This window comes from Eubalaena glacialis, chromosome 14 (genome assembly GCF_028564815.1).
Source record: "Eubalaena glacialis isolate mEubGla1 chromosome 14, mEubGla1.1.hap2.+ XY, whole genome shotgun sequence".
NCBI lineage: Eukaryota > Metazoa > Chordata > Mammalia > Artiodactyla > Balaenidae > Eubalaena > Eubalaena glacialis.
In genome coordinates, this window is record NC_083729.1 from 82,080,675 (window position 1) to 82,100,183 (window position 19,509).

The window sequence follows — 19,509 nt, forward strand, 5'->3', positions numbered from 1 at the left end:
AGCCCTCGCACAGAAATGAAGACCCAACACAGCCAAAAATAAATAAATAAATAAATAAATAAAATTTATTTAAAAATAAAAATCTAAATTTCATCGGCAGAAAACTAATTAATTAATTAAATAAATTGTTTGAGGCTCAGCTTCCAACATTTTACCTTTTCTTCACTGTTGAGAAATAGCTCTGGGAAGTCCCTTCATGTGAAGTTCGGGCCAGGCCAGCATCACTTCCTCTGGGACATCCTTTTCATCACAGTCACTTTCCTCTTTTATGCTGACACGCTCACCTTCACTGAAGTGCCTCTGGCTGCCTATCTAGAATCTCTCCAACAGTAGCAGCGTCAACCCTCCCGTGTTCGAATACAACTCAATTCACGTCCGCTTTGAATCCTGCAAAGTTATTTGCAGTGTAGTCAGTTTCTGCCACACTGCAAATTACTGCTGCTTTTTGCCATGATGCTTTCAATTTCTTCCAAGCCTCAGCTGAAGCAATCATACAATCTCCAGTTATAGCATCAACAGCCTCTCCAAATCTGTTAAAATTTGAAATAAACTCTTTGTTGGCTGGATCAATGAAAGTTGCATTTGATGGTAAAAGGCAAGTTTTCACACTTTCATTCAAGCCCCCAAGAGAACCTGGAACATAATCCAACAGCAGCGCTAAAAGCCTACAGCATCTCTCTACCGCTGGGATCACTACTAAAAAGCTCTGTTGTCAGTGAGTGAACTGAATAATAGCTGCACGGCAACCAGACACCAAGAAGACTCTGAAAGAAGCGACCTGAGAGGTCATTCGTTGGGCCTATGTGCATCTGTTCCTTTGGAAATGGGATTTGTGGACCAAAGAGCTAGCATTAAAGTTTGTACTGTACGCGAGTCCTCAGTTAAAATATACCATGGCAACAGAAATCTGAACCGTGTTATTGGGGGACTGGTGTTACTTACCTAAAAACTGTGGTAATGAGCGCGTGCATTCGGAACCATGCAAAAACACAAGGTACTGAAAACAGGGAGACTAAAATACACAGTGACCTTTGCCCCAGTGAGCCCCAGAACGCCGAACAATTAGGCCTTTACCACCAGAGATTCTTTCTCAGGAAGCTGCTACAGGGTGTTCTCCCCCAAAACAGGGGAATAAACCAAGAAAAAACAAAAACATGGGCTATAGGAAATAGGAAATCCAACAAAGGAGGTAAAAGAAATTCCCAGAATGACAGGGAAATTTTAGGATGCAGATGTGAAACTTGTCTAGATTGGAACAGATCAGAAGCTGTGAGTGAAGCTTCCCTAAAATATCGGTAACTTTCCTGTTGCTTCTGATAGTCCTAAAAGGGTGACAAGCACTTAATAAAAAAAAAGGGGGTGGTGGGGCGGTAGAGCTTATTCCAGGGAAAACAAAATGATCACAGTATACGCATTATAAGACTCAGCAGCTCAGTGATATTTTTAAAATACTCTCAATTTTGATCTTACCAAAATTAAGACCCAATTATACAGCAAAGGTGGGAGGTTAGGGTCTGTGTATGGTAACAGTGGAAGACTAGAAGTAAACACCTTTTTTCACTATGGGGCATCAAGAGCTAAAAACTGAAAGGGCCAAATAGTAATACAAATACCAAAAGAAAGTGGTTGCCTCAGGAAAGAGGGAAATGGTGGTGGGAGATCCCTTTTCCATAGAAGCCTTGCTGAATCACTTGACTACTTTATTAGGCATACATGCAACCTTGATGAAAATAGCTTGGATGGGGGGAGAGTAAAAAAAAAAAAAAAAAAAAAAAAGGCAACATCTAATGCCCAAGAGAAACAGGCCAGAGCTCTCACCAGCCTGCGTCCCTGGCCCACAGCAGCTATTACCATACATGGAAATACAGATCCCCTCTGGCCTCTTACTAGCTCGTGGGGTTCCTCTTCCCCAGATCTAGCTGCTCTTCCTAGAGAAACACATCCTTGGTTCAAGTGCTTCCTCAGCTGTCCTCTCCTGGGCCAAGCGGAAAATCTTGGGGAGAGTTACTACTCTCCATTTAATCACCGGGCAAAGACAGGATATGGGTTTGTGTGAGGTCATATAGCACCAGGAAAGGAAGCCAGCACAAGAACTCAGAGGGTCTCCTGCAGAACCCTCAGTTCTGGGCTTACTGTTAGGTTCCTCTTTACCCCAGGCCCCCTTCTTCTTCCTCAAATAGTCACATGGCTACCTTCAGCTAGCCTGGGGCTGTCCATTCTCTTTATTTTGGCTGCTCCGGGTCTTAGTTGCACGGCACACGGGATCTTTAGCTGTGGCATGTGGGATCTAGTTCCCCGACCAGGGATCGAACCCCGGGGCCCCCTGCATTGGGAGCACGGTGTCTTAACCCACTGCACCACCAGGGATGTCCCTGTCCATTCTCTTAAGATTAGGAAAGATACAGTTCAGTATCTTTCATCATCTACAAAATAATGCTAAGAACTACTGCAAAAGGTCTTGAGAATTCAATGTACATAAAAAGCTTAGTGCAGTGCCTGACATGAAATGGTGAACATTTACTAAGTGAATCCATGGCAGGTACGCAACCAGTGGTCCAATTTCTCAGGCACAGGTCAGGCAAGCATAACCTTATCCTTGTTGCAGTCTGGCTTCTAAAAAGCATCTTGCTAAAAGTCTAAGGACAGGACCCATCAATCTAGTTTGCAAAGCCATGCACCAAAAGTGTTGTCCTGATCAAGCGTAAAAGAGATAATGGGTCAAGACTGAAGAATCCAACACTGAGAATTTTTAAATGAAGCTGAGCTACACACACGAAACACGAACACTCATTTTAGCATTCGCTGTAATAGCAAAGCTACAAATAATCTAAATAAGGGTCTAGTAAAACAAAATAATCCATTCAAACAGGAAAACTTTGTGGCTGTTAAAGACAATGAGTAGATACGTGCTAACACGGAAATGTCTAGGATGTGCTGGTAAAAAATGCCAAACAGTTAGAAATGCCCCATGGAGGAATGTCATGTATATTCTGGGATCACAAGAAACGTACCAGGGAGGAGTGGGGAACTTTAAGCTAGAGGGCAGTTCTCACTTGTTAAGATACCACATTCTCCTAAGAATTGCATAAGGCTGACTGATCGGGAGCTCAGATGCTTCAAATATGTGAACAAAACCAATGAGACGTGTTTTCTAAAAACGGTAGGCTTTTTTATTCAGTTAAGAGGTAGACAGATGAACATGGAAGGCTGGCCTATTTAACTCACCCAAAGTTCATATTCCACTGCATTCATCCATCCCACACGGCCAGAAATCTTAAAGAGAAATAACCAAGACTGCCAGAAGGATTTTTCTTCCTACTTCTTCCTAGCAATAATAGTCAGTGAACTGCTTGCAAAGAAGTTACTACTAACTTACATTTCCACCGTGTCCAAAGAACCTTGTCCTTATAAGAAGTTCACGTATGCCAATAGAACCTGCCACTACCGACAGGAGGGCAGGGTACAAATGACTATTTTTCTAAGAGACTACAAGGGAAGCTTCGGTTACGGTGTTTGCTGTTAAGTCCCTGTGCGTGTTAGGGCAGAAGCTGGTGAAACCAACAAAGCAGAGCACACTCTGTCAAATGGCTCCGAATGGTTGTTTTAAAACGAAACAAAACAAACAAACAAAAAAAATCACAAGTTATCTTCAGAGACAACATTAAAACATAATGGAATTGAAGCCTGATACAAAAAGTAGAGAAATATATACAGGAATTCACAGCCCAGAAGGAAAAGGGACCTCAACAGGAACCAGTGGAAACCTGGCTACTTTACATAGCTAATTTTGAGACAAGTCATATTTAGCACAAAAGCAATTATAGCACAAGTAACGCTTCCCTCCCACAGCTCCCAAACTTTAAAAGAGACTCCTGTCAGTCTTCTATAACACTGTAATCATTCTTCAAAGGAACAGGAATGTGTAAGGTGGTCCCAAACACTGACCCGGATTTTCATCTCAAACAGCTTCACACTCTGAGGATGACGTATTTGAAGACTGCCATGATGGCAGCACTGATAACGCCAGAAATGGGGACTGTGACAAACCAGGCCATAAAAATGTTGCGGAAGAGCCGCCAATCAACAGCCTTTTTGGATCGGAGCCAGCCAACGGACACAACAGAGCCCACCTACGGGAGAAAACAATCGAGGAAACTGGTTACTGAAGTGCCAATGGCATTTTGTTAAATAGACCCGTGACTTTATGTAGGTAAGGAGCCCCAGACCGCTGGACCGATCCATGAAAGCTGGTCTGTAACAAGATGAAGGCAATATAAAATCCAATCATGGAATCTGTGCTAATTGGGGTAAAAGGGGGAAAGAAAACTCCCTTTTCCCTTCTGAGCTGCTGGAATTTAATGAACTACATTAATAATAATAAAAACTGCTTTAATAATAGATTCCTTTAAGTTTTAGGTTTCCCAAAGATTCTAGAGGGAGGCTGCTATTAGACCTAATAGCCAATCACCCACAGATCTCTCTGGAAGAAAAAGAATGACTCAAAGGCTCCATGATGAACCAACTTAAATTCCCTTAAGGAAGCCAGTTTCTTCCTTTCCCTATAGTTATCCTATGGTTATTAGATGGTCATCAAGCAACCTTAGGATTCAATAAGTTTCTCAGGACTTCAATCCTGAGATGCTCTGAATATATGCTTGCTTCAAATAAACCGCCCTTCAGCAGTCCAACAAGCCTCACAGACTTGCTACCTCTATAAAAAGGGGCTTTTGCATCGTTTGGGGAGAAAATATACTATCTGCTTAAATAAAAGTAATAGGCACAAGAAATTGCACAATGTGTATTTACATTCTTATAGTCAACTTGTCCTAAACTTGTGAACTCTTCGAGACTCCCACGGTATAACACCAAATTACCAAAGGAAAAAAAACAAAAAACAAAAAGAACAAAAAAATACCTCTCAACATATCTACTAAAACCACTCAAAAGACACAGTACCTCTACATTACACTTACTTTACAATGTGTTGTACTGATGGGAAGGCCAATGTTCGATGCAATTACTACAGTGAGGGCAGATGCCAGTTCAATACTGAAGCCGCTGTGGACACAAATAGATCACCCGTCAAGAATGGAACTTAAATTTTGCTAAGTTAGCACTACCCCAAAGTTCACGCAATCTTGCTGTGCTCTACCCGGTGACAAAAGCTCCACCAACGTCTTTAGTTTGCTCTAACTCCTGAAATCTGCTTTAAATCAGGCCATGAGATTCCTCTTCTCTTTTCCAGCCTTTGAGGTTTTAAGGTTTTCTGGAAGCCCATGCTTAAAGCTTGCACTTTCACTTTGAATTTAGTAAGCATCAGTGTTGGCTCCGTAAAGACAGAGATAAAAGCCAAGTGCACATAGCTGGTGAGTCTTGGCACACACATCTTTCTCAGACGTTATTTTGTTAAAAAGAGTCCACTGGAGTTGAATAGATAAATTATGTTTAAGGGCCAGACGATAAGGAAAATCTAAAAAGTTCACACCAAAGAGAGAGTAACATCGGGAACTTATACAAACTTGGTTACTTTATGTAGTAGCACTGTACAGTATTACGCATCTTAAGAAAATGAGCATTAACCTAATAAGACCTGCTTTACCAACTTACCTAGAGGGTGTGATTGGTGTCAGATCTTTCCCCATGGTCTGGATAACTCTCCTTCCCCAAACCCATAGACCAATACAGATACCAACACCACCATAGAGCAGAAGCCATATTGGTGTTGCTACTTTCGAGGAAACATCTCCCGTGTCATAAACCAGATACAAAGCAACCAGAGGACCGATGGCATTGCTGAAAGAAAAAGAGGGCAGGGATGATTTTTCAGGCAAAACTAAAACTTGCCAAGAATCTATTTGTTAACTGACTTACTAAGTTTTCTAAAGCAAAGCTTTCATTAGAAACTGGTCTTTCTTTCAAAGGAAATAAATGGAACCCCAACATACACAACAGAAGAAAATGAGAGCTCTTCTTCAGAGGGGAAACGCCACGCATCTGGTGGCCTGTCTTCCTACAGGACCACCTAAAGCACATTTTGGGTTCCAATGAACAGCTGACAAACCACAGAACTAGGATTAACCACCTACAAATTCATTCTAGGGGGCAGTGATTCTATCAAAGAACTGGCTCCCATCTCGATAAAAGGCTTCTCTGTGAAAGATATATGTGTTTATCACCTACAGAAACAAACATATTCTTTGTAATCTCTCTGAAGAAAAAATTTTTCTTCCTGTTTTTTTAAGACAATTAATTGCTATTACCTCACCCTTTCTACATTATTCAGTGTCCCACGGGTGGTGTAAGTACCAAGGCCACAAGCAGAGCCTTATAAAAGGATTAGGCGGTATAAAAATAGCACGAGCAATGCCAAGAATCATAATCGACTGACCTGACGTCATTGCCACCATGGGCGAATGACCCAAAGCAGGCCGTGAGGATCTGCAGGAACTGGAAGAGGAGAGACACTTCTGGTTTGTCCTGGTCACACCATTCTTCTAGGGAGCTGGTGCTTCCTTTTCTGTCGCCCAGACCCATCTCGGCCTTGACACTCATGTCGATCTCGGATGCTGAGTGAATATCAGACACGGCATTGCAGTAACTGGTGTAACTGTCCATTCGAATTCGCTTCTTGCTGTCTCCATTAGGCCACGTCAGCTTCTCCATCTCTTCACCCTTCTGTTCACCTTCTTTGGCACGGAATGAATCCAGGGGCATGCCACAAATTGCCATGGTATAGGAAGTGTAGCTATTATTGCGCCTCAAGGGTTTGTCGCCAGAGTCTCCCATGCAGTCGCCCACCTTGGCAAGATGTAACTTATGGAGCAGCTCTTTGTACAAGCCGGAATCTTTATGCACGGTGTGATACTGATAGTGGCCACTGGAGTTTATCTGGTTACTGACAGCTTGATTGAACTGAACTAGGTTCCCATTAGGTAACTGCACTGCACCTGGCCAAGACCAAAAGGTTACACTCAATGCCAGGAACATCAAGTCCGAACACAGAGCCTCGCAGCAGTACTGCTAACAAAGGGAAACTCGCCTTTCCCCGCCCGAGGAAGAGTCCACTCACCGTTCATGGTGCCGTCTATGCTGGTTTCCTCTTTCAGGTCCACGCTGGGAAGCCTCTCTCGCTCCGGAGCTTCCTCCAAGTCTCCAAGTTTGAACGAGACCGTTCTCTCCTCCACTGCAGCCCGGAGGGGCCCAGTGGCTGCTGACCCTACCTCTGAAACGGGATTCCTGGTTTCAGTATCACTGAGCGACAACTTTGTTTCTTCATGGTCTTCTTTCAAGCTATTCTTTTTTTCCATTAAGGGGCTTTCAGAAGGACTACACTTGATTTCTCCTAGAAAAGAAGGATGTTTTTGTTTGGTTTTGACCAAACTAACTTGCTCTACATTTCCCCTTTCCCTCACCTCAAAAAAAAAAAAAAAAATCCTTCTCGAAATAAGACCACATGTAAACTTCAGTGAAAATTCAGGATAATTTTCCTGTCTGCTTTATTTGCCGTATCGCTTAATCTCTCACTTGGGAAGAAACCAGCAATACAAATGCAGAACACCCTATTACTAGGGGTTGCAAAGCTTTTCAGTGAAGGGCCAGACGGTAAAATCTTTTAGGCTCTGTGGACTCTGCTATAAATTCTTGTTCTTTATAGAACCCTTCACAAATGTGGAAACCATTCTGAGCCTCCTGCTGACCTCTTCTGAGGGGAAAGCAGCTCTAGCATGGGGCTGAGAGAAAACTGAAAATTCTGACTTCATCTAGTGCACGTTCTTTTTAAAAACTGGCCCCAAATTTCAGTCTGTGAGTTCAAGCAAAATGACACAGCTCAACGCAGGCAACTAAAGGTGACTTGAATGTCCACCTCTAGAAAACAAAGACATGTGCCTTATGGTTCTACGTCCCATGACCAGGTAGGAACGCTTTCTGCCTTTGTACCAATGCCCAGTCTGTTTCCGTGTTCATTCAGGCATCCCAGTCAAGCTACAAACCAGGATATAGAACATTAGCGAGACCTGTCTCATCTTCTCCCAGACTGAGGGAGAATCAAGGTCACGAAGGCCTGAAGGCCGCCAGACCAGCGCAGGGCCTCTCGGAGGCTCCGGAGCGCAGCTGCGTGACGCAGCACTCTTCTGGTGCCACTGCAGTCTGTGCAGCCCTCCGCTTCTTCAAAGAACAAACTTAAATCACTATCCGAGCAGTTGCAGATGAAAAGGGCAGAAAAAGGTCATTTCAAGAGAGTTCAAGTAGTAAGGAAAGGAATACAAGATTTAATTAAGACCTATACTAACCAAAACCGTATGCCATATTTGATTATACTGAAATACTACATACATACAGTAATGGTCTAAATGATCCCTTCATGACACTTGAAAATGTCTACCTCTGGAATCTGTGCTCCAATTCTGAGAATTAACCAAATCTAAAGTCAGATAATATATTAGCATAGCTCTGAATATCTGAATCTGAAGGCATTAGTTTTGGTAAATGTTTCCTGTGAAAATATTTCATACCTACCTTTTATTTTTCATTAAGGTATCCTCATCCTTCTCAATTAATGTAGACTACAACTTCTCTGTATTTATCTAGCATGTCACTGGCAAATGATCAAGGTACAGTAAAAAAAGAAAAAATAGATTAAGTGCCTAGCTTGTCTGGCTGCCCAAATAAGGTCAAATATGCCTTATGACTAGGTCTCAGGTCATTTTAAGTTAATAAGAACATAGTTTGGACAATAAACCTATATCCGCAAATTTCCATGTAAATTTTCTGGCTTTACCAATCTATCCAAGTAGCGGATTTTTACAGATGGCTAAACAAAAAGAAGCAAGCACAACATTACTAGTTAAAATTTTCTGCTACAATTTGTTACTTACGTTCAATTTTTCTCTTCATCCTGGGACATACAAAGAACCAGACGATAAGGGCACAGAAAACTGCACATCCCACCGAGATGAGGATGGTACCCCACAGAGGAAGTTTGTCAAAGCCCAGCACTAGGAGATAAAATGGTGCATCTTGAAAACCCCAGGGCAACTGCCCCCCTGTAATAACGTGTAAACCCTCCTCTGGGGACTCTGGGGTTCCCCAAGCCAGCCCATCACCCTCTAAAGCTGTTGCCAGCCTTAGGTCCACAGGATTTACTGTGTTAGTGGCTATACAAATTTGGGAGAAAAATCCCATAGCATCTGAAATCCACACCAGTCTGGCCCACTTTAAACACCTGCTAGACTGACATCTCCCAAGCTCCTTCACATACTAGGCTTTTTCCTTTCTTTGCTTTAGAAGACAGATTGCTACACTGAGGATCTGCAACTAGCTATGAAAAAAAATGGAAGCATTCCACTGCCCAGCCTCCAGATGGGAGCGGCCACACGTTACGTTTGCACATAAGATTTTAACGTTAAAAAAGGAAAGTGCCCCAGTCGTCACATTTCTCATACTGATATAATTAGTTCTCTGTGGAAGTTATCACATCCATTGTACTAGCAAAATCCTTTAGAGCAAGATTATCTCTTAGGACGCATTATCAAACTAAGATACATTTATCTATCAAGGGATAAGAATAGTTCAAAGGGCTGTCTTTCACAAAAAGAAAATAGAGTGGTAATCATACTAACAAGCCACATCTTAAACAGAGACATGCTTACTTCTCACATGGCTCAGGGATCATTAACTAGTCATCTGGTTATCACTTAAACGCCAACAGCCTCCAAGCCACTCGTCTATATTTAATGACAGAAGCAAAGCACTAGAGGACACTATTTAAGACTAAAAGATGTTATAATGATCTGTGGTTTATCCAAGAACAGCTTAGTTACTTGTGGTTGTTTTGCTTATTAGGAATTACTTATAAAATGGAAATTCTATTGTTCCTCAAAATGATTAGTATATAAAAATCAGATATAAATTGAGGCCCCTTCAAAACTAAAGTTCTGTAATGACTAAATCTTTCCATTTTAATTCCTGCTATCAATTCTAATCATGTAGTTAGTCACACAAACTAAAATATACATGAAATTTAATCAATGTCTGTATCACAATTTAAATTTGCCTACGTTCCAAGTCAAAAAAGGGAAATGAGACTGGTTTTTCTTGTAAATGATCGACCAAAGGACAGGACAAAAATATCCACATTCCCTTTTCAAAGACGATTGAAAATGCAAGTTTCTAATTTCACTGAACTATGAGCTTTGCTGCTACCACATAAAACATCAGTGCTTAGAGCCTCATGGAGACTTTTTTAGTTTAACATGAAGAAGCCAATTTAAAACAGAATGGAAAGGCAGCAGGCAAGCTTTCCTTTGCCTGTAGCATTTGGTAAGGAGTCTGGTATCCCCTAAATAAGATCAATATCCTCATAAAGTTGTCCAATTTCTTTCCTGATTATTCTAATAAAGACATGGTTAAAAATACTTAGCTAACTCCATTTTTGGTCAGTGACTTATTACTTCAGTGAAGTTTACAAAGCAAGTTACAATCCATTAGTCAGAAATGAAATCAATTTGGGGGGCCACAATGAGCATTTTAAAAAGCTAAAAAAAATACTTGCAAATATGAGTGCATAGCACATAGTAAGGTTAAGTAGCTTCAAGATACTATTCCAGTTATCCTTCCCTCTCTCCCCCTCCCTCTCTAAGTATGTGTGTGCCGGGCAGCAATGTACAATGTCTTTCTTCCAGTGTGTCACAACAGTCAAAAGATTGAAAGCCACTGACTTGACGGGTCAAAGGCCATCAAGCCAAATGAACCTAGACAGGAAAACTGACTGATCAAGACATGTACTGTCCTGTCTGACAAGTTACAGGTTATCAATCTTTTTCAATTGCTAAATGAAACACGTATCACAATTTAATCCATGTTTTGCCTTCGTTCCAACATAAAAGTAATCAACATTTCAATCTTTATATTCTCACAAATATTTTTCCTCTTAGCTGCATGAATTCTTCTTCCAAGTGCACTTAGGGCAGGTGTTAAACATCCCAACTCTTCTCATTCAAGCAGATTCAGGGGAGTAAATTTAGAAACAAAAAGGAGCTCCACTTGGGAGAGAAAAATGAGAATATCCAGCAAACCAGTCCTAAATGACTGATTATCGAAGACCAAATATAACTAATGACTCTTCAGTAGTGGAGGTAACATCAATTCCAGTATTTTTAGCATAGATAGGAAAGAGGGAGGGAGAAGATCAAATTATCGGTGGATCCTGTGAAGACTAAAGAGTAAAGGTCTGTAGTGATTTAGAATCTGAGCAGGTCTCTTTGGTTGAAAAACTATCTAGGTTAACTCAGCATACACTAGCCTGCAGCCTTCTGAAATGGGCGCAGGCCAGCCACCTTCTAGGAGATTTCAGCCCTGTAAACAAAAAGGGGTAAATTGGGCATTTAATGCAAGTTTTAGAAACAACTTTAAATTCACATTTAAATATTCTGATATGTACTTACAAGGTGCTCCAGTGTACATGATGGAAAAGAGGTTGATTCCAATTGTGCAGGCATAGAACACTGGCAAAGCTCGCAACCCATTAGGAACTGGATCTGCCTGTAAAATATCATTATCACTAAGATCAAGATCTTAAAAGCTGTAAAAACTTATGCGCCACCAGGGAAGTCCCTGTTGCTGTTATTCTTAACAAGGCTACCTATTACTAGTGACTGGTGATGTCCTGAATAATCAGTTTCAACCCCCAGTGCTCTAAGGTACCTCATGTCCAGATATAAATCTGAGCACACACCGGAAAATGTACTATATAAGAGAGATCAAGAAACAGACTATGAGATATTAATTTCTTACCTGACTTTATACCTGCAACGACTTCTTAAAAACAAAACATGTAGTAGAATATACCAGCAACAACCATCTTATCTAGACATTTGATAAATATGCCACAACTAATGATTTACCAAAGTGCTAAGATAAAAATCAATCGTACACTAGGTCACCTCCTCATTTAACAGACTGTGCCAAGCACTAAAATATGGGGGTGAATGAGACAAAGTTCCTGCTCTCACAGAACTGACATTTACATTCTAGTACAGAATCACGCTATGAAGAAAAAAGAAGGAGAAGGAGGCAGGGATGGAAGGAGGTGCACACTTTAATTCTTGGGGGGTGGGGCGGGAGATAGTCCAAAGACCATCAGTGGAGCAAAGACACAAATGTGTTAGGTCAACAAGCCATAAGCCAGGTACACACGCAGGGGTAGAAAAAGAGCAGCCAGAGAGCAGGCTATCTGGAGGGCAGAATATCCCAGAGACATCAGCAAGTACAAAGACCCTGAGGCAAACACTTGAATTGTCTGAGGAACAGCAAGGAGGCCAGTGTGACTGGAAACAAGAGTTAAAAACAAGAGCACAGATCTGAATACATGGGAAGACTAAACTTTAAAGATGTTGTTAGCCCAAAGGTTTAATGCTATCTTGAATCACAATCCAATGGAAAATCTTGGGTTGGAATAGACAAGGAGAAGAATCATAAATACATCAGAAGAGTGAGGTAACGGCTTAAGATCAAGGAAACGGAAAGTAGAGGTGCCATTCCAAATCAGCAGAGATGGGCCCTCGACGAAAACCACTCTGAATATTACCTTCCCTATCCGTAGTTTAAAAGAATGCTACAGGTAGGGAATTGGTCAAAACAAAAATAGCCAATAAAACCTAAGCATCAGGGCTTCCCTGGTGGCGCAGTGGTTAAGAATCCGTCTGCCAATGCAGGGGACACGGGTTCAAGCCCTGGTCCGGGAAGATCCCACATGCCGCAGAGCAACTAAGCCTATGCGCCACAACTACTGAGCCTGCGCTCTAGAGCTCACGAGCCACAACTACTGAGCCCGCATGCCGTAACTACTGAAGCCTGCAAGCCTAGAGTCTGTGCTCCGCAACAAGAGAAGCCACTGCAATGAGAAGCCCGCGCACTGCAACGAAGAGTAGCCCCCACTCACCACAAGTAGAGAAAGCCCACGTGCAGCAACGAAGACCCAACACAGCCAAAAATTAATTAATTAATTTAAAAAACAAAAACAAAAAAAAAACCTCATCATCTCTGAGTAACTCAACCATGTAGGTCCCACCCCAAGGGTAGTCGGTAAGGTTATGAACCTGAGGTGTATATACATTTTTCTTCTAAGAACTACCTGTGCTTTTAAGAAATTCTCCAAGGAACCTAAGACCACCCCCCGAAATCAAAATCCATAAGGGTTCTAGACATTTGCCTGGGCTTCTCTTTCTCCCTTTTGCTACCTCCAAACTCCTCTTAGCCACTCCCCCAGGAGGTAACCAGGGCTAACATTTTATTGAATGTTTACCACCATATGACTCACCTAATACTTAAAACTTAGAAGTAAATATCTCATCATCCAGTTATATGGGATGGGAAAGGGGGTCTTCATAACCCATTTTCAACCATAATAGTTCATTTTTTATATATCAGACGTTCCAGTAAACTAAAGAAAAAAGTTCCTGAGTTTGAAAAGATGCCCTAGATATATTTAATGAGATTCCTGACAGAAGGGAGAATGCTGAAAGGCCCACTTTCTTTGACTAGAATTTAAACACTCAACAGGAAAGCTCCCTTTCCCCTATTCCTTGTTTACTGTTCCCAATCCTTAACCTCCACTCTGCTTTTTCCTACTAGACTACCCAACAACACCCTTGGAACATTCAGAAAGTTGAAAATTTTTAAAAGCACTTTTAATGTTAATTTCCAAAACAGAATCTTTAGTTGGAAAGTATCTTAATGGTCAAATATTTAGATTTTAACAGCCAAGACCACCAAAGGTTACTAGTGTAAAGATGTTTCCTTGAGATTTAAAATCTAACAGTAGGGCTTCCCTGGTGGCGCAGTGGTTGGAAGTCCGCCTGCCGGTGCGGGGAGCACGGATTCGGGCCCTGGTCCGGGGGGATCCCACGTGCCGCGGAGCAACTAAACACAACTACTGAGCCTGTGTGCCACAACTGCTGAGGCCGGCGCGCCTGGAGCCCGTGCTCCGCGGCGGGAGGGGCCCCCGCGGTGAGAGGCCCGCACAGGGCAGTGAGGTGTGGCCCCTGCTCGCCGCAGCCGGAGAAGAGCCCGCGCGCAGCAGGGAGGACCCAACACAGCCAAAATAAAATAAAATAACAAAATAAATAAATTTTTTTTTTTTAAAAAATTTTTTTAAATAAAATAAAATCTAACAGTAACCAGAAATATTCAGCCTCATCACCTAAAAATTCATCTGTTATTGGTAGATTAAACACAAGAGTATGTGCCTGCCTGTGTGTGTCTGCGGATGGATTCTCAAAGTCCATATTGAATAGTTTTAAACACTATTCCAATCATTCTTTTTTTTTTAAAAAAATATTTATTTATTTATTTATTTTGGCTGTGCCGGATCTTAGTTGCAGCACACAGGATCTTTTAGTTGTGGCATGCGGACTTCTTAATTGCGACATGCGAACTCTTTAGTTGCAGCATGCATGCGTGATCTAGTTCCCTGACCAGGGATTGAACCCGGGCCCCCTGCATTGGGAGCACAGAGTCTTACCCACTGGACCACCAGGGAAGACCTATTCCAATCATTCTTGATCATGTCCATCCTCATACCCCATGAGAAATATATAATTAAGAAGTTAATATATCTAACTTAAGGTCTCTAACTGAGGATAAAAATGCCTGGCATGCATTCCCCAAATGAGAGGTCTGGGCACCTGAAAATCCCACTTTGCACCTGAAAGCATGACCATTCCTCCTCCAGAAAAGAAGTTTATTTTGGCTTGAGACACACAAAGCCTCTCCAGAATCCGAACAATCTGTCTCTCAATAATCCACAAAGACCCAGTGTAAACCCTTATAAGCACAAATCCATAACAGGGGATCCTAGCAATTCTCCTGCTTCTCTGGTAAGGAGCAAGCTATACGGCTCTAAAAATACGAAGAGTTCTGATCCCTGACTACTACTAAGCTTCAAATGGAAGCATCACATTATCATATTCTACAGCTGTGGAGAGTAGGAGGGTGGGTGTTATTCATTACCTGCTTGCTAAATAAGACGATGCCAAACTTTGAGTCCATTAATATCAACGAACTGTTTACTCTCAAATTATACCAAGCTATAGAGGTTTCAAGTTTTCAAAGTATTACATTGCTATCTTTTGCCAGACTCAGGCCATGGTAAATAGTGATTAGTGAGTCACTTTACCAGTTATTGAATTTCTATAGAAAAGTACATATCCTTCCCTAGAGAAGCTTAGAACCAGACCAAACAAACGGCTCTGAATACATTCTTACCCCTTGGGATTAAGCTACCTATCTCCCTTCACTCAGATTTCTTCAGTTTAGAAGAATTTTTAAGAACTTACAATGGACCGTTAAGAGCCATTCACCTCAGGAAAAGGACAACTTTGTTTCCTGAGAAAAATGCATTTATTCTTACTGTAACTCAGTCCAACGACAACATCCCTTGTTGTCTACATTTATTTTGGAGCCAGCATCAGACTTCTTGATAAAAAAAATGCTATCAGGTCCCTCAAAAGGGATTTTCAAATGGACAGGAAATTAAATGGCTGTCTGGAATTTTTTTTTTTTTTTTTTTTTTTTTGCCAGGAAAAACAAAACGAAAATTACCTTTACTGGTTCCTTTTTACCTATTCTGAGCTATTAGAGTCAAGTCACTGTGAGAGGTAGGGTGTCCACCATGAAGCTTACAAGCTGGTTTCGATAATCAACACTCTAGAAATAACTATGTAGGGACCCAAACTATTCCACTTTAACTGGCAGCTACGAAAAAATCACCCAGGACATTGTGATTCGTTGAACCCTAAGCTTACAATTCAGACTGGCCTGCATATGATGGTGATTTAAAGTAGTAATCTGCAGGCAGCTAAACAAAGCCACTCCAAATACATTTCCTTAATATTTTCTTTCAGTCTCTCCAATTTCTTGGCACACTATAGTGTTCATTCAATTTTTCCTTCCCAAATGCCTTCTTGGGTATTGAAAACTTGCTTCTTTCAGAAAATTCAACACACGAGAAGAGGCATACAAAACAAAGAATTTTTCTAACTTTCCAAGGCCACACTCCTACACACCGATCACATTTGCAAAAATGCTATCAGTTTGAATACCATGGAGTTTGACTTATTACAGGTCACGGGGGGAGAGAGATTACCTTACGGAGGATGAATGCACGAACAAGGAAGAATAAAATTCCAGACATAATACCAGAAAGCAGCGGTGAGACGAACCAAGACATCACTGGAATAGAACACATTAAGAAAAAAATGTCAACTAATGGAAATCAGGAACCAAAACACACTTTAAATTTTAGTCCTCTCTTCTCAAAACTTTAGTCCGTCCCTCCAATTTTACACCATATTCTCCCATACACAACGCCATGGTAACACAAGAAAAGAATAAAAAGCCATTTAGAATTAAACATACCAATTTTTATCAGTTCTGACCACTTGACCCCCTCCTGCCCCTTCGCCACCAGGGAGAAACCAATGGTTGCACCAACGATACAATGGGTTCCAGAAATGGGAAGCTTCAAAAACGAAGCCACTAGTTGCCACACAGCAGAACCTGAAACACATCAAGTTTTATTAAGTACGTGACAAAATTCCATCATGTACGAAGTGCATATTACTGAATGTAATAATCCGAACCAAGGCAGAGCACAAGAATGGAACTACCCATGATAAGAATTTCCTCACCCACCGCTATTAGGACGATACGAATAAAAAACTTACCAAACATCGCACTGACAGAGCCGGCCATCAGCAGCTCTTGGGTCGAGTTGTACATCTCCACGTCAATCAAGCCCTTCCTGATGGTTTCGCTCACTTTGGCCCCCAGCAGGACGGAGCCCACTGTCTCAAAGATACTAGCTAGGATGCAGGCTTGCTTCAGGGTCACTACACCTGATCCCACGGCTGTACCAAATGAATTTGCTACATCATTGGCTCCCACGGAGAACGCCAGGACAAATGCAATAATGAAGCCCAGGATGAGCATCCATAGGTAGTCCACCAACGGACCAGAAGCGGCAGTAGCAGCAATAGTAGTGGCAATCAGCGTTGCCATGGTAGATGCCATTCTCTAAAGTAGTGGTTCTTTAATTAATCAGAGAATTACTGAGCGGTTTTCGAGATGTGTAAACAGAATATGAGGTATCAAAAATGCTATAATAAATAATATATATTATATAAAATTAAATACTGTAAACTACGGCACAGAAACCGAGCTGGGGAGTTACTGCTATACGCTGCGTATGGGCATCTGTTGTCTGGGGTTTCTTTGGCTCTGGAGGGCTAGAAGCACGGAGCAGAATTCCATGGCGGAGAAGAGAAAGGACGCAAGTTCATCCTGGAAGGGGGGGTGGATAACAATAGCAGCGCGCTCTTGCGGTCCCGCCACCCCGCGACGGCCCACCGGGACTGGGGGCCCCGGCCTTGCCCGCCGCCCGCGATCCGCTGTCCCGCACCCCAAGCAGGACGCGCCGGGCGGCGGGCACGTGGCGCCGGGGACCACCTCGGCCCGCGCGCGCCCAACTCGGCCCCCGCGCCGCCGGCCCGCGCGCGCCCTCCCCGCGAAAACCGGAAAAGGGCCGTTCCCGCGCGCGCCTCCCGGGGACCGCCAAAAAGGCCCGCGGGCGGGCGGACGGGGTGGCATGGGGCGGGGTGGGGGAGGGAGGCGGGTAGAGCCGAAAGCAGAACCCCACGCGCCGCCGGCCCCGGCCCAGCCGGCCAGTCCCCGCGCCGCCGCGTCCGCGCCGGGCCCCGGGGAGAAGAAAGAGCCTTTCCAAGGTGGCGCCGCCACTCACCAAAGAAAACGAGGGGCCGAGCGGGAGACGAGGTCCAGGCTGCGGCGGCGGGCTAGGGCCACGGACGCTCGCACCTGCTGTCGGCGAGCACACGGCCTGGGGCGGAGGCTCTAGGGACGGCTCGGCGGGACTGGCGACCCACCCAGGAAGCAGCAGCGGACGCCTCAGCAGCCGAGAAGGAAAAGCACTCAGCGCGCGCCGGCAGCCATCACTCCAGCAGCACACCCCGCCGGCCTCTACTTATAGCCGGCGCCGCGCACCGCGTGACCGGCCGCGCCTCGCGCCGCCCAGGAGCCCCGCCCCCGGGATGACGCAGCCCCAGCCAACCCGGAGGGCCGGCCGGATGAGCCCGACCGCGGCGATCATTGGCCCGGCCAGCGCCGGCGGCCACGCCCCCAGAGGGGAGCCTGTCCACGTGGGGAGGGCCAGCCCCCTCCCTGCGGCCTTGCCCTGGCGTCCTGGCACGTTTTGGCCGCGCCTGCTGGTTAGCGGTGGAGGCCGCGGGGGGCCCTCACCCTGCCGCTGGAGGTCGTCAAGCGCGGATTGTAGAGGCCGCGACCAAGGTCATAGTTCCTCCCGCGCGAGCCCAGTTTTACGGAGCTGGCCGCGCCTCAAGCCGCACTTTCAGCGCACTTGTGACCTGCCGCATCCGGAGGCCACACCTGGCCGAGTTCCCTCCCTCCCGTCCTCTGCAGGACGCTGCAGGAGAGCTCGCGCCCCGGGGCTCCGAATCCAGTCCCGGCACGTTGTCGCACCTGTGACTTGCCCTTGGCCAGACAGGCACTGTCCCTCGCCGGGGGAGGGAAAGGGCTCACGTGGCCGCTTTACTCCCGCAGTCATGCACTTGGATGAAAACAGACTGAGCAGTCACGAGAACCAGGTTGTCTCCCAGTTATGGCGCAGAGCCCCAGGACGGCTGCGAGTCATCAGTTTCCCCGCGGCAGACCTGCGTTTTCTGCGCCGCAGCTGTGGCGCGTGGGGAAGGACGCTGCTCCGGATTCAAATCCTGACTCCTGCTTGCTGCAGTGTGTCACCTTGAGCGACTTCCAGATCTCTCTGACTGCGTTCTCAGGAATGTAAATTGTTAACAATCCCTACCTACCTGGTAGCGGGGATTAAGTGAGCTAACGTGTGTGAATGTGACTAGAACTCAGTAGGAGTTCAGTGAATGCTAATTTCTGTCTTGCTCTTTCCGTGAATATTCCTGTTTTAGAAGGTAGAAAAGGTTGTAAGGGTGTTCTCTTTGCATCCCGGAAGCTTTCCTATTTTGAGATAGATTGATTTCTGGTCCCCCTACATAGTATATAATGTAGTTTTGACATTAGTAAGATTTGCTCTGCACATTTAGGGGCATTTCACTCTTTGGCTTAAGTTCAAGACGAACCAATCATGCCAAGGGAGATTAAGGTCATCGTCTCTTGTCAGGGTTGTAGTGAGATTAAAGAATTCCCAACAGAAATATTTACCAGGCTTAGAATGTTCTGGAGCCCTCCCCACCTTTTGCCATCTCTAGCAGCTGGGCACTGAATAGCAGGAACGAAGACATTGTAAATCATTGCTATGTCAGGGTCATCTATGGAGGCTTAAACTCCACCGGAGTATCCTCTGACCTGCCTAGAAAATCTGGTGGAGTTATATGAGTAACTTACAAAGCTCTAAGTCCCAAGGTCATGTCCAAAAAAAAGAAAGTGCATGTCTGGGAGCACTGACCC

At 44.1% G+C, this 19,509-nt stretch overlaps 1 protein-coding gene across 1 annotated transcript; it reads right to left on the bottom strand.

The window, feature by feature from the left end:
• Positions 1-3,147: 3,147 nt before the first annotated feature.
• On the bottom strand, positions 3,148-18,025 carry SLC20A1 (solute carrier family 20 member 1). Its single transcript, XM_061211222.1, has 11 exons — positions 17,798-18,025; positions 16,725-17,340; positions 16,417-16,557; positions 16,145-16,230; positions 11,445-11,541; positions 8,877-8,996; positions 7,070-7,342; positions 6,389-6,947; positions 5,608-5,793; positions 4,974-5,058; positions 3,148-4,130 (listed from the first exon to the last, which is right to left on the bottom strand). The coding sequence occupies exons 2-11, from the start codon at positions 17,068-17,070 to the stop codon at positions 3,969-3,971; spliced, it is 2,055 nt and encodes a 684-aa protein (XP_061067205.1). The 5' UTR covers positions 17,071-17,340; positions 17,798-18,025; the 3' UTR covers positions 3,148-3,968.
• Positions 18,026-19,509: the final 1,484 nt, after the last annotated feature.

Excerpts from the sequence above, each read along its gene's own strand:
- SLC20A1 (XM_061211222.1), bottom strand. The coding sequence starts at position 17,070 with ATGGCATCTACCATGGCAACGCTGATTGCCACTACTATTGCTGCTACT. Across the intron at positions 6,948-7,069 it reads CATAGACGGCACCATGAACG|GTGCAGTGCAGTTACCTAAT; the intron begins GTGAGTGGACTC and ends GGTCTTGGCCAG. Across the intron at positions 4,131-4,973 it reads TCAGTACAACACATTGTAAA|GTGGGCTCTGTTGTGTCCGT; the intron begins GTAAGTGTAATG and ends TTTCTCCCGTAG.